The sequence below is a fragment of the Tursiops truncatus genome, chromosome 21 (assembly GCF_011762595.2).
Source record: "Tursiops truncatus isolate mTurTru1 chromosome 21, mTurTru1.mat.Y, whole genome shotgun sequence".
In the NCBI taxonomy this organism is placed as follows: Eukaryota; Metazoa; Chordata; class Mammalia; order Artiodactyla; family Delphinidae; genus Tursiops; species Tursiops truncatus.
Genome location: NC_047054.1, coordinates 30,270,272 through 30,284,194, shown reverse-complemented (window position 1 = coordinate 30,284,194; position 13,923 = coordinate 30,270,272). Strand labels below are relative to the sequence as shown.

At 36.3% G+C, this 13,923-nt stretch overlaps 1 protein-coding gene across 15 annotated transcripts in view; it reads right to left on the bottom strand.

The window, feature by feature from the left end:
* ADAM32 (ADAM metallopeptidase domain 32) overlaps positions 1–13,923 on the bottom strand; it is a 168,701-nt gene that overhangs the window by 50,963 nt on the left and 103,815 nt on the right. For all 15 annotated transcript variants that reach the window (XR_012328977.1, XR_012328976.1, XR_012328979.1 and 12 more), the window contains 3 exons: positions 8,196–8,301; positions 7,657–7,837; positions 3,787–3,870 (listed from right to left, as the gene is read on the bottom strand). Coding sequence is in view for 9 of the 15 variants with exons in the window: in XM_019921491.3 (XP_019777050.2) it covers positions 3,787–3,870; positions 7,657–7,837; positions 8,196–8,301 (371 nt within the window). In the remaining 6 variants the exon portion in view is untranslated. The remainder of the gene's footprint in view (positions 1–3,786; positions 3,871–7,656; positions 7,838–8,195; positions 8,302–13,923) is intronic.

The following is a 13,923-nucleotide window of genomic DNA, read 5'->3' as shown; positions in this document are numbered from 1 at the left end:
CAGATGGCTTCACAGGCAAATTCTACCAAACATTTAGAGAAGAGTCAACACATACTCTCTGAAACTCTTCCAGAAAACTGCAGAGGAAGGAAGACTCCCAAACTCATTCTGTGAGGGCACCATCACCCCAATAGCAAAACCAGACAAAGACATCACATAAAAAGAAAGTTACAGGCCAATATCACTGATGAACATAGATGCAAAAATCCTCAATAAAATACTAGTAAATCGAATCCAACAAAACATTCAAAGAATCATATACCATGATCAAGTGGGATATATCCCAGGGATGCAAGGATTTTTCAGTATCCACAAATCAATCAGTGTGATACACCACATTAGCAAATTGAAGAATAAAAACTATATGATCATCTCAATAGATCTAGAAAAAGCCTTTGACAAAATTCAACACCCATTTATGATAAAAATTCTTCAGGATGTGGGCATAGAGGGAATATACCTGAACATAATAAAGGCAATATATGACAAGCCCACAGCTAACATCATACTCAATGGTGAAAAGCTGAAAGCATTTCCTCTAAGATCAGGAACAAGACAAGGATGTCCAGTCTCACCACTATTATTCAACATAGTTTTGGAAGTCCTAACCATAGCAATCAGAGAAGAAAATGAAATAAAAGGAATACAAATTGGAAGAGAAGAAGTAAAACTGTCACTATTTGCAGATGATATGGTACCATACATAGAAAATCCTACCAGAAAACTACTAGAGTTCATCAATGAATTCAGTAAAGCTGCAGGATACAAAAGTAATTCATAGAAATCTGTTGCATTTCTATACACTAACAACAAAAGACCAGAAAGAGAAAATAAGGAAACAATTCCATTAACCATCACATCAAAAAGAATAAAATACCTGGGAGTAAACCTACCTAAGGAGGCAAAAGACCTGTACCAAAAACGGTAAGATGCTGAGTCATGATATCGAATATGACACAAACAGTTGGAAAGATATACCATGTTCTTTGATTGTCAAAATGACTATACTACCCAAGGTGATCTACAGACTCAATGCAATCCCTATCAAAATACCAATGGCATGTTTTGCAGACCTAGAACACACAAAAAAATCTTAAAATCTGTATGGAAACACAAAGACCCTGGAGAGCCAAAGCAAGCTTGAGAAAGAAAAACAAAGCTGGAGGAATCAGTTCCCTGACTTCAGACTATATTATAAAGCTACAGTCATCAAAACAGTATGGTACTGGCACAAAGACAGACTTATAGATCAATGGAACAGGACAGAAAGCCCAGAAATAAACCCATGCACCTATGGTCAATTAATTTGCAATAAAGGAGGCAAGACTATACAATAGAGGAAAAACAATCGCTTCAATAAATGGTGCTGTGAAAACTGGACAGCTATGTGTAAAAAAATGAAATTAGAATATTCTTTAAGACCATACACAAAAATAAGCTCAAAATGGATTAGACCTAAATGTGAGAGAGGACACTGTAAAACTCTTAAAAGAAAACATAGGTGGAATAGTCTCTGACATATATCAAAGCAATATCTTTTTTGATCTGTCTCCCAGAGTAATGGAAACAAAAACAAAAATAAACAAATGGGACCTAATTAAGCTCAAAAGCTTTTGCACAGCAAAGGACACCATAAAAAAAACAAAAAGACAACCCATAGAATGGGAGCAAATATTTGCCAATGATGTGACCAACAGGGGATGTCTCCAAAATTTATAAACAGCTCGTGCGACTTAATATCATCAAAAGAAAACAACCCAATCAAAACATGGGCAGAAGACCTAAATAGACATTTCTCCAAAGACAACATACAGATGGCCAAGAGGCACATGAAAAGAAGTTCAACATCGCTAATTATTAGAGAAATGCAAATCAAAACTACAAAGAGACATCACCTCAAACCAGGCAAAATGGCTATGATCAAAAAAATCCACATATAATAAATGCTGCTGCAGACGGTGTGGAGAGAAGGGAACCCTCCTACACTGTTGGTGTCAATGTAAATTGGTGCAGTCACTATGGAGAACAGTATGGAGGTTCCTTAAAAAACTAAAAATAGAGCTACCATACAACCCTGCAATCCCACTCCTGGACATATATCTGGAGAAAAACATGGTCCAAAAGGATACATGCACCCCAGTGTTCACTGCAGCACTATTTACAATAGCCAAGACATGGAAGCAACCTAAATGTCTATCAAAAGAGGAGTAAAGAAGATGTGGTACATATATACAATGGAATATTACTCAGCCATTAAAAGGAATGAAATAATGCCACTTGCAGCAACATGGATGGACCTAGAGACTGTCATGCTGAGTGAAGTTAGTCAGACAGAGAAAGAGAAATATGATATTGCTTATAGGCAGAATCTAAAAAGAAATGATACAAATGAACTTATTTATAAAACAGAGACACTCACAGACTTAGAAAATGAACTTATGGTTACCGGTGGGGAAGGGTGGGGGGAAGGGATAGTTAGGCAGTTGGGGATTGACATGTACACACTGCTATATTTTAAATGGATAACCAACAAGGACCTACTGTATAGCACAGGGAACTCTGCTCAATATTATGTAACAACCTAAATGGGAAAATAATTTGAAAAAGAATAGATACATGTATATGTGTGACTGAATCACTTTGCTGTACATCTGAAAGTAACACAACATTGTTAATCAACTATATTCCAATATAAAATTAAAAGTTTTAAAAAGAAAGAAAAAATACATGCAGCCCAATATTCACTGCAGCACTATTTACAATAGCAAAGACATGGAAGCAACCTAAATGTCCATCAACAGCGGAGTGGATAAAGAAGATGTGGTACATATATACAACGGAACATTCCTCAGCCATAATAAAGAATGAAATAATGCCATTTTCAGCAACATGGGTGGACCTAGGGATTATCATACTAAGTGAAGTAACTCAGAGAGAGAAAGACAAATATCATATGATATTGCCTATGTGTGGAATCTGAAAAATGGTACAAATGAACTTATTTACAAAACAGAAAGAGTCACAGATGTAGAAAACAAACTTATGGTTACCAAAGGTGAAAGGAGGTGGGGGAGGGATAAATTGTTTGGGATTAACATATACACACTACTGTATATAAAATAGATAACTAAGAAGGACCTACTGTATAGCACAGGGAACTCTGCTCAGTATTCTATAATGACCTATATGGGAAAAAAATCTAAAAATAACAGATATATGTATAACTGATCCACTTTGCTGTACACCTGAAACTAACACAACATTGTAAATCAACTATACTCCAATTTAAAAAAAATGAAAAAAAAAATAGGGGTGTTCTACTATCACTTGAGATTGACAATCCAACCTTCTATCCACTGCACTTTTACTTGTTTGGTATGGGAAGTAAATTGGCCTCATTGGGCAAAAAAAAAAAAAGTCTATTACAAAATGAGGGATAAAACCAATAGTTTTCCCTCACCCTATATATTCATAGACACACAAACTTTAGCTTAATTATCTTCCCGTAACGAACAGGTTAATGTATTTATTGGAATATTTAATACCTCTGAAAAGTGCCCAACTGTAATAATAAATTTGTTAGAGTCATCAGCAATTTAATTCTGTACAATGTCCTCTAAAACATATGGCTACAAATTTAGTAACCCAATTCAGCCCCACATTTTAAGTAGATACATGTCCTAGCACACAGTAGGAACCCAATAAACATTGAATAAATTAACGAATGATGCTGAAAAGTGTCCAAGAGAGGTGATTTGGGAAAACACGAATCATGTGCTTACTTACTCCATGTCCATTGCACTTTAGTGAACACTCATATGATCTGTCTGCAAGTATCCTTGATTCTACACATTCACGATTTACACAAATCTAAAGAAAAACACATACAAATTTTTTTTTCTGAGTTAGAGCAGTCCAGTTATTGTAACATTACCATCAGTAATTTTATAACATAAGACCACAGACATCCAATGCAGTAATTTCCATTAAGTACTGCTTTTGCTGTAACCCACAAATTTTTATATGTTGTATTTTCATCTTCATTTAATTAAAAATATTTTTCAATTTCTCTTGAGATTTCTCCTTTGGCATAAGTGTTATTTAGAAATGTGTAGTGTAAGCTACAAATATTTGGGGATTTTTCCAATAAGTCTTATGTAAACTATGGACTTTGGGTGAGGATGATGTAATAGTGTAGGATTGTGGATAGTGTAGGTGTCTGCACTTCTGTGGGGTAAGTGGTTATGGGAACTCCCTGTACTTTCTGCAACTTTTGATGTGAACCTAAAACTTCCCTAAAAAATAAAGTCTATTTTTTAAAATAAATTTTAAAGAAATGATTCAGGCTTCTGGTATTCGGTTCCCCATTTAAGGAGTTTGGAAGTTGACACTCCATCCTAACAACAAGTAAAAAGTTGAGCAGACTGAAGAAGCAACAACTCTTTTAGGATCCATAAAAGAAGTGACTTGGGGGCAAACCACTGCCCCCAAATTGGAGAGACAGACGAGCTAACACAGGGAGTCACAGCTTACCAGAGAAAAGATTCACAAGCGGAAACCTCCTCAGGTACCCATCCCAGCGTCGGAAAGCCTGAACTGTAATTGATGAATTGCTGGAGGCGCAATACAGACACCTCTGAGAGTCAGGAACTCCAGGAGAGCCCCACAATTTTGTGAGATGTACATCCAGGAGCTCAGCCAACGTTCTCACAGTAAATATTAGAGAAAAACATTTCTTGTATTCTGGCAGGAGGAGGGGAAAAGGAACCATTTTGAAGTAGCCAGAGCACTCTGTTCTTAACAAGACTTGCCCTCAGGAGAAACCAGTTAACTAGAGCCTAATCTGGTGATGTCTTATCAGAGCCTAACTGGTCTGAGGGAAGGGAAATACCCAATTTCAGTCAGCTCTAACCTTCCATGTGTAAGAAGAGAAATACCCAACTCCAGCCCACTCCAGCCATCCTGTCCCATCTAAGGGAGGAGAAAAAACATGAGAAACACTTGTGAAGTTCACAGTCCAGAGGCACAGGTTCACTGAAAGACTCAGACCTGTTCATAAGACTAAAGAACACTTCCCCTTCCCACACCTCCTCACCACCACATTTCTAAAGGTCTATTTACAGCAGTTCTTTTATCTGGTTCATCATGTCCAGCTCTCAAGAAAACAGATAAGGTTATATACTAAAAGCTAAAAAACACAATTGGAAAAACGGAGACAGTATCAGAACCATACATGTCATGGATACTGAAATTATCAGACCAGGAGTTTAAAACAACTATGATTAATATGCTAAGGGCTCTAATAGATGAAGTAGACAGTATGAAAGAACAGACGGGAGATGGAAGCAGAGAGACAGCAATCCTAAGAAAAAAATAAAAATAAATGCTGGAATGAAAAAAAAAACCACTGTAACAAAAATGAATAAATGCCTTTAACGGGCTTATTAGTACACTGGAAATAGCTGAGGGAAGAATCTCTGAGCTAGAGGATATCAATAGAATCGTTGAAAATGAAAAAGCAAAAAGAACAAAGACAAAAACATAACACAGAATATCCAAGGACTATGCGACAACTATAAAAGGTGTAACATATATGTAATGGAAATGCCAGAAGAAAAAGAAAAAGGAGCAGAAGAAATACTTGAAACAATAATGACTAAGGATTTCCTCCAAATTAATGTCAGACACCAAACCACAGTTCCAGGAATCTCAGAAAACAATAAGCAGGATAAATGCCAAACAAACAAACTAACAAACCCCTACACTTAGGCATATTGTGTTCAAACAGAAAATCAAAGAATAAATCCTGAAAAAAGCAAAATTTTTTTTTAAAACCGTACCTATAGAGGATCAAAGATAAGAATTACATCTGACTTCTCCTCAGAAACCAGGCAGTCAGAAGAGTAGAGTAAAATATTTAAAGTATTGACAGAAAAAAATCCCTAACCTAGAATATAGAATTCTATATACTTGCAAAATTATCCTTCAAAAGTGAAAGAGAGATAAAGACTTTTTCAGACACACAAAAATGGAGGGAATTTTTCGCTAAGAGAGCTGTCTTGCAAGACATGTTAAAAGAAGTTCTTAAGAGAGAAGGAAAATAACATAGGTCAGAAACTAACAGGATGTACAATAGCTTTACGTAAACTATTTTCTTTGTGTGATAAGCATGTGTCAATGTAGGTTGATCAATTGTAACAACCGTACCACACTGGTGGGCGATGTTAGTAACAGGGAAGACATGCCTGTGTGGGGCCAAGAGGGCGTGTAGGAAATCTCTCTAACATCCTTTCCATTTTATTGTGATTCTAAAATTGTTCTTTAAAAACAGTCCAAAAAAATGATTCAGGGCAGGGAAATGGGAGAAACAAATAAAACAAGACTGACATAAAAAAATCAGAATCAAAAAATCACTTTTAATTACAATAGCCTGAAATCTAACAAAACCATCCCTAAGAGCACAGTTTAAATAGTATTCTGTATTACTGCACATATTGAAAGTTTGCATAGAAAGAAAATCAATTCAATAATCAGGAGTTTTCACTAAATATGCGCTATTATTTGAGTTCCTAAGAAAATATATTAGAAGTTTTCATTAAAATATACTACAGATATCTAACATTCTATTATGGAATGTATTAAACATCCAAATATTAATTCTTTTAAGTATAAAGTATAATAATCAGAGGATTAAGGATACATTCCCAACTCCCTTATTTCTAGCAATATCAACTTCCCTAAGTTGCAGTTTTCTTAAATGAGTACAATAATACTTTTTCTGAACTATTTGAGATTTGTTTCAAGGTAAAATGAAATAATGTATGTGAAAATGATTTCCTTTCACACATGAAATCACAACACTCTTCAGAGAAATGGCCTCACAAAACCCTTTCTAAACCCCAACACCCTAACCCTTTTAAGCCTTTAATGTGTTCCGTCTTCTCATTAGTTCTTGGCCTCCGTGGTGTGTCTAACAACTCCTTTTAGAATGTAGAGATTTTGAAGTGAATTTATTTCCTCTATGTTTTCTCCAGATTTGGTTGGTTGGTCTCATAGATAACAAATTATAATAACAATAAATAATAACAGCCAACCTATATTTAGCTCTTACTATGTGCTGGGCATTGTGCTAAGCACTTTATACTATTATCTCATTTAATCTTTGCAATAACTCCATAGAGTAAATGTTATTATTATCCCCACTTTACATACAGTTGTGATATCTCAGACTGGTTAGGTAACTTGCAAAATGTCAAAAACTAAGAGGTAAAGACTGATTCTTAGCAGCCCCATCTAAGTTGTGCTTTTATCTACTGGGCCGCAAAGAGACATATATTACTATGTGGGATTTCTTCTTTCTTCTCCAAGAAGAAAAGTGAATTTCCATGTTATGGAATATTTAACTACAAGTACAAGTATTCCCAAGATTTCTCTCTTCCCCACTCCAGCCCCAGAACACTTGGATTTTCCTTGCTCACAACACTGAAATTCTAATGGGGATCAAACAATTCTCATTTCCCTCAGATACCAATTGAAGCTTATTCATTTTCTCCTTAACCAAATATTTAAGTTTACAAAGCACTAGTAATTAACTGTACTATTTATTAAAGGAATTAATAAAACTAGATTTTTAAAAATAGATTTTAAGTCATTTACCCTCCCAGTATCACAAATAGAGCCATTTTTGACCACCATTGGATCTTCTCCACCTTTCGTTGTGTAGTGCATAGTTATACATACAGTATTTCGTACAAAAGCATAAATCACAGAAGCACCGTCTCGAAGGAAAGGAGTTTGAAAGGGGTAGGTGCAAATTAATCTGCCACATATAAGATTCCTGCAAACATAATAAATTATACGATTATTATGCATTAGGCATTTATTAGGAATGCATCAGATTGGTTTCTTTGACAAAAAAGTAAAAAATAAACAATGGTTCTCCATTTATGGCAATATATCTAAGGAAAATGTAACCCTTTAATGCTAACATTTAAAGTAAAAAGTAAAGCCATTGATACAGGCTTAATAAGCCTGTAGCACAAGAAAGATGCCAAGGCTAGAGATTTTGATTTCAGATTTACTCCCATACACATGTGATACTTGAAACCACTGGAATGAATGACATATATAGAGAAAAACTAAAAACAGAATCTTACAGAACACGAGAGGTTATCTTTAATATTTGCATAGCATACCTCCATGCACAAAATTTATATTTGCTTCTTTCTCTACCACAGTTCCCAAACCTATCAGTTTGAGACTGTATTTCTTCATAGCAGGCAAATGGAGCATTTTTTGAACCTGTCAAAGTTAGAAATATATTTGGATTAAAACTTCCTTTTTTTCCATCTTCCTCAATTTCCTCATATGTTTATGTTTCTTATGTTTTTTTCTCTATTATTATCATCTATTCAAAAGTTTCCTAGTGACGTTGTAAGAAAAAAGAAATGATTAAAGTGAAAAGTAACGCTCATGGTTATTTCTCCTTTTACTTCATTTTCAGTCATTTCCATCACAAAAGATATGAGGATGGGGAGAGCTACAGAAGTGTAAACCTTGAGAGGGCTCTGTGAAAGAAGACAAGAGAGAGAAAACTATACTTGTTCTCCTAGATTCTGAGTAGGAATTTATAAAAAGCCAGGTGTATAAAAAAATCTCATTAAAGAAACCTCGTATCTTCAGAAAGTCTGAAGTGAAGGGACCAAAATTGCCAAACTATAAATTTACCTGTTTTTCCTTCATTCCTATATTAGTTTTTTTATCATTGTATAAAAAATTACCAATATACTGGCACCTTAAAACAATACCCACGTCACAGTTTCTGTAAGTCAGGAGCCTGGCAAAGCACAAGCAGGTTTTCGGTTCAGGGTCTCACTAGGCTGAAATAAAGTTCTTAGCTGGGGTTACAGTCTCATTTGAGGCTGGAGTCCTCTTCCAATCTCACTGGTCGTTGGAAGAATTCATTTTTTTGCACCCATTGCTCCATTGTCTTACTATCTGCCAGGGGTTGCTCTTGGCCCCTCGGGTCCTAGTCACACGGCCCTCTCACAACAATGGCAGCTTATTTCTGCCAAGCCAGCAAGAGAATCTTCTGACATCTTCCTTCTTCTAAAGGCTCACATTATTAGGTGAGGCCCCACTCAGAATGATCTCCCTTTTGATTAATTCAAAGTTGACTAATTATGGACCTTAATTACATCTTTAAAATTCCTTCATATTTACTATGTAATCTAATCATAGGAATGATATTCCATCATATATTCACGGGTTCTCCCCCAACTCAGAGAGGGGATTATCCAAGAAATGTACACCAGAAGAATATTGGGGGCCATCTTAGAATTCCACCTAGCACAGTCACCGTCTCCAAAATGAACCTTGCTAAGTCTAACTGCCCATCTATAAAATATAAAAGTAGGTAATAATATCTACCTCAGTGGATTGTTATGAAACTTAATTAAGATGATGCTTATTTAGTCACTCTTTTTTTTTATTAATTTATTAATTTATTTTTGGTTGCATTGGGTCTTCGTTGCTGTGCATGGGCTTTCTCTAGTTGCAGCGAGCGGGGGCTACACTTCACTGCGGTGCACGGGCTTCTCATTGCAGTGGCTTCTCTTGTTGCAGAGCACGGGCTCTAGGCTCACAGACTCTAGAGCGCAGGCTCAGTAATTGTGGCGCCATGGGCTTAGTTGCTGAACAGCATGTGGGATTTTCCCGGACCAGGGCTCGAACCTGTGCCCCCTGCATTGGCAGGCGGATTTTCAACCACTGCGCCACCAGGGAAGTCCCATATTTAGTCACTCTTAATTCCCATCTAATCCTTCTCCATTTTCTTTTGAGATTAAGAAGGTTTCTCCTATTTACCAGCTCCTTCTATGATTTACATTTTCCCCACTATTCCCTTTAATTTTTTACCTTCTCCTAATTCTATCTCTTTCCACCATTTTTAAACATTGGTCCATCAAAGGTGCTTGTATATGTACCGTGAGGACAGGTAATGGTATTTCTGAGTATTCACAATGTTTATTAGCTCAGTTGTGAATCTGAGAATACCAGGTTAGGAATGCTCTTCATCCAGGCCAATTTTTACTCATTCAAATAGTGCTTCTAAAGGTACCAATGAGCCCTGTATTTAATTTCTCCCTTGAATACCTTCTCTCATTAGTGTTAGGGACTTTCTTTCAGCTCAGTCTGGGTTTTCCAAGGTGATATGGAAACACCAAAAGGGCAACACTTTGAAAATGTGAAATCACATGTCAAATATTTCCTTAAACCCAGTATACTGATGAAGTCTACAAAGTAAGAGAATTTTCTCTTCTATAGTCCAAATAGTGTATTTAGATTCCCTCTAACCTATTATCAAATGCTATGAGGTACCACAAAATAGTAGATGGACTTTCATAGACAGATGTGCATGGCTGGTACTAGGTCAGTAAATGTGGGTGCTGGAAAACTACTACAAGTAGTTTAGGCAAGACTCATAAATAGCACTGCAGAGTAGGGAGTCTGAGGTTTTACTCCCTTGACCACTATTAGAGACGACTAGTTTACGTTTCCAGTTAGATGGACTAGAAGGCCACCCCATCTCAACTGTAATAAAGGGAGCCATTGAAACGTTAGCTAAAGTTTTATCTTTTATAACCTGACATCTTTCTCACCTCATCTCATGACTAACAGGCATTTGCAACTTAACATATCCTAAAACCAAATTGTTTTACACCCTAGGCTTCTTTATAGGACCATTAGTCAACCAATGTTCAGGCGAAAACTTAGGAAGAATTCTTGATTTCTTTTCCCCCCCTCACTACCTGCCTCCACCATCTAATCCATGTATTATGGACACTGCCCCTAAATACAGCCTGAGCATGACCACTTCTCATCTGCTGCGCAGTCACCACTCTAGCCTGTGCTATCATCAGTTCTCTTCTAATATGCTACCATAGCTTCTAAACGACTCCCCACTTCCACTCTCCATAGTACATTCTCCATATCGTAAGTCAGAGTGATCTTTTTAAAAAATAAAAATACATCAGCCTCTTACTTAAATATCTCTAGTGGTTTCCCATTACATTAAGAATAAAATCCAATTTTCTTGCCATGGTCCTTACTCAGCCTGGTTCACTACCTTTCAGCCACACTGCCCTTCTTTTCATCCTTGAACTCACCAAATTCATTCCTAACTCAGAACCATAACATTTGCTGCATTTCTCTGCCCAAAATGCTCTTTCCTAAGATCATCTTCTGGCTGACTTCTTCTTAATATTAAAGTTTCTACTCACATTTCACTTCCACACAGAAACCATCTCTGAACACCCTGTCTGAACAGCCTCACCTTCATCATCAGTCTTTTTCCTATCACTCTGTTTGCTGTTGCTTTGTTTGGGGGATTTTTTTGCTGTTGTTATCATACCATTCACCACTAATGGAAATGATTATATTTATTTACTTATTTACTAATTTTTTATTGTTTATGCCTGAACCCTTCACTGGAATATAACCTCCATAAGAATAGGAATCTTTTTTTTTTGTCTTTCCCATCCCTGGGTTTCCAGTCCTAGAAGAATGCCTCACCCAATTAAGGTGATAAATAAATATTTATTGAATGAATGAAAAAAATCAACACCTTGGGGAACATATTCCATGATCTGTCTTTCTTATGGAGTTTGACATCCAAAATCAAAACCTCCAATAGGAATTATACCTATTCTATTTGAAGCAATAGAGATTTTTAAAGATTAACATTTGAAACAAACTCCTTAGTGATCTCTCCCAAATTATGTTTCCAATGTCACCTCACTAATTTCATTAGTTTCTGTTTTGTGGCCTTCTAGATATTTTTTATTGAAAGAGGCAATATCGATTCTACATTTTTCAAATAACTTGTAGATAGAACCAATTTAAAATTTCCACAAATTCATGATACGAAGTAAGAGTTGAAATTTTTTCCTCATGGCTCCTAAAACAGTCCTGAGATATTTAAGATAAATAAGCATAAACTTACTTATACAATCTGAAGCCACTTGAGCTATATAATTCTTTTCCATCTCCAATAAACTATAGATTATTACTGTAACACCAGCTGAAATAATGGAGAAATAACTATTTTCAAAGAAGTCCAGGAAATTCATCACTAATTATGAGAATAACAAGAGACAGATTAAATGAAATGTTTATTATATTGGCACTCAAGGAAGAACTGTAAGTGAAGATTATCTCTCTATCTCTTGTTTTCATTTATGTTTACACTCCAGCTTCATTCTTCTGTCTCACTGAGGCCCATCCTTTTCCACATGGTCAAAAACATAGCTGCCCAAAACTCTGGATCTTTATTTATGATAATTTTGAGTCCTTAGAGGGAAAACTCTCTTGTTTAACTGTCTAAAAGTCCCAGAAAAGAAACTCAGAACCTCCCCAACTCCCTTAGCATGACTTAGACGTTCAGCTCAAAACCCACCAAATGTAGCAAGGTTGAAGAGTACTGCAGTTAGACTGGGTCTGGTTAGGTACCCGCTACTGTCCAACCAAGTATAAACAGGGGTATAAGACCAAACTATACTAATAACATATTTCCCACAGTAACCATGTGGATATTAAGCAGTTCTTAGAAAGTGGTACTAAGAGGAAAATCCTACCTGAGGCCTCTGCAGAAAAAGATGAATCTAGAAGCCTACTGTGAAATCTTGCCTCTTACCATCAATAAAACAGTTTATGATACTCTGATCTATACTAACCTCTGCCTTCTCTATATAAACTTTGGTACTCCAGAAAAACATGACTACTAGAAAGCATAAACTGTTACCATAACCTCAACTTTGGCTAACTGTGGGCAAGTGGGGGGCAATTGTCCCCCAATATCCATTCCTTCTTTCTTCCATTCGGTAATAGAACTTTCTTGTTATTAGCAGGGCACATCGACACCAAGCTAGAGAAAACATTTTTCAGACTCCCTTGCAACTAGATATGGTATGTGACTAGGTTCTGGTCAGTGGATTATGAGTAGAAATTATATGCAAAACATCCAGTTAATGGCATTAAGCGCAAGCTGGTTACACTTCCATTTCTTCTTTTCTCCATTCCATGGGCTAGTATAAACGTTTTGTGCTGGAAAACTACCTTCTACCAGAGACACAAGGGATGACGGAGCAAAAAGAAAGACGACAGGTTCCTGAAAAATGTCATAGAGCAAAGCTGTTGAACCATCTTTGATGAATTGCCTATCTCTGGAATACTATATGAGAGAGAAAATACAGTCTATCTCTTTTGAACCATTGGATTTTTAGGTATCTGTATAATAAGTTTATTCTCTAACTAATAATGAGGATTGCCATTATAGTAAACCAAATGCTTTAGGAATGAGTGTCCCATATAAAATGTATTACACCAGATGCCACGGTTCACTAGTAACAGGGAGACCAGATTGATCCAGACTGAGCTCCAAACTGATCCACAGTGTTCAGAGGACCAGTGGGAGCACAGGTGGTCAGCTCTACCCAATATCTGCACTGCAGTCATTGAAGAGTTTGCAGTACTGAGTCCAGTGGGATCAGCTGTTAACATAGGCAACCTTAGACACTTTAGAAGCAATTATTACCATTCATGAGATCAAACAAATTAAGCTCAGTTGAATGACCACTTTGAATACTTGTAGTTTCCATTACATAATTCCTGAAACTTCCAATTTATCTTGGTCTCACTTTTGTGAGATTCTATCATAGCACTACTTCTTCTGAGTTCTAAGACACTTTATTTTTTCCTCAGATAAAGGTACAAGCACTATATTCAGAGAGCCACAGTTCCTATCTCCCTATCTCCCTTATATCTGTCATACCAATAAATGCACTACCTATAAAAAATTTTCTAGGGGCCAAAGACAGTGGGCCATCCTCTATACCAGAATTAGAAATGTGCGACAGACTTTAAGTC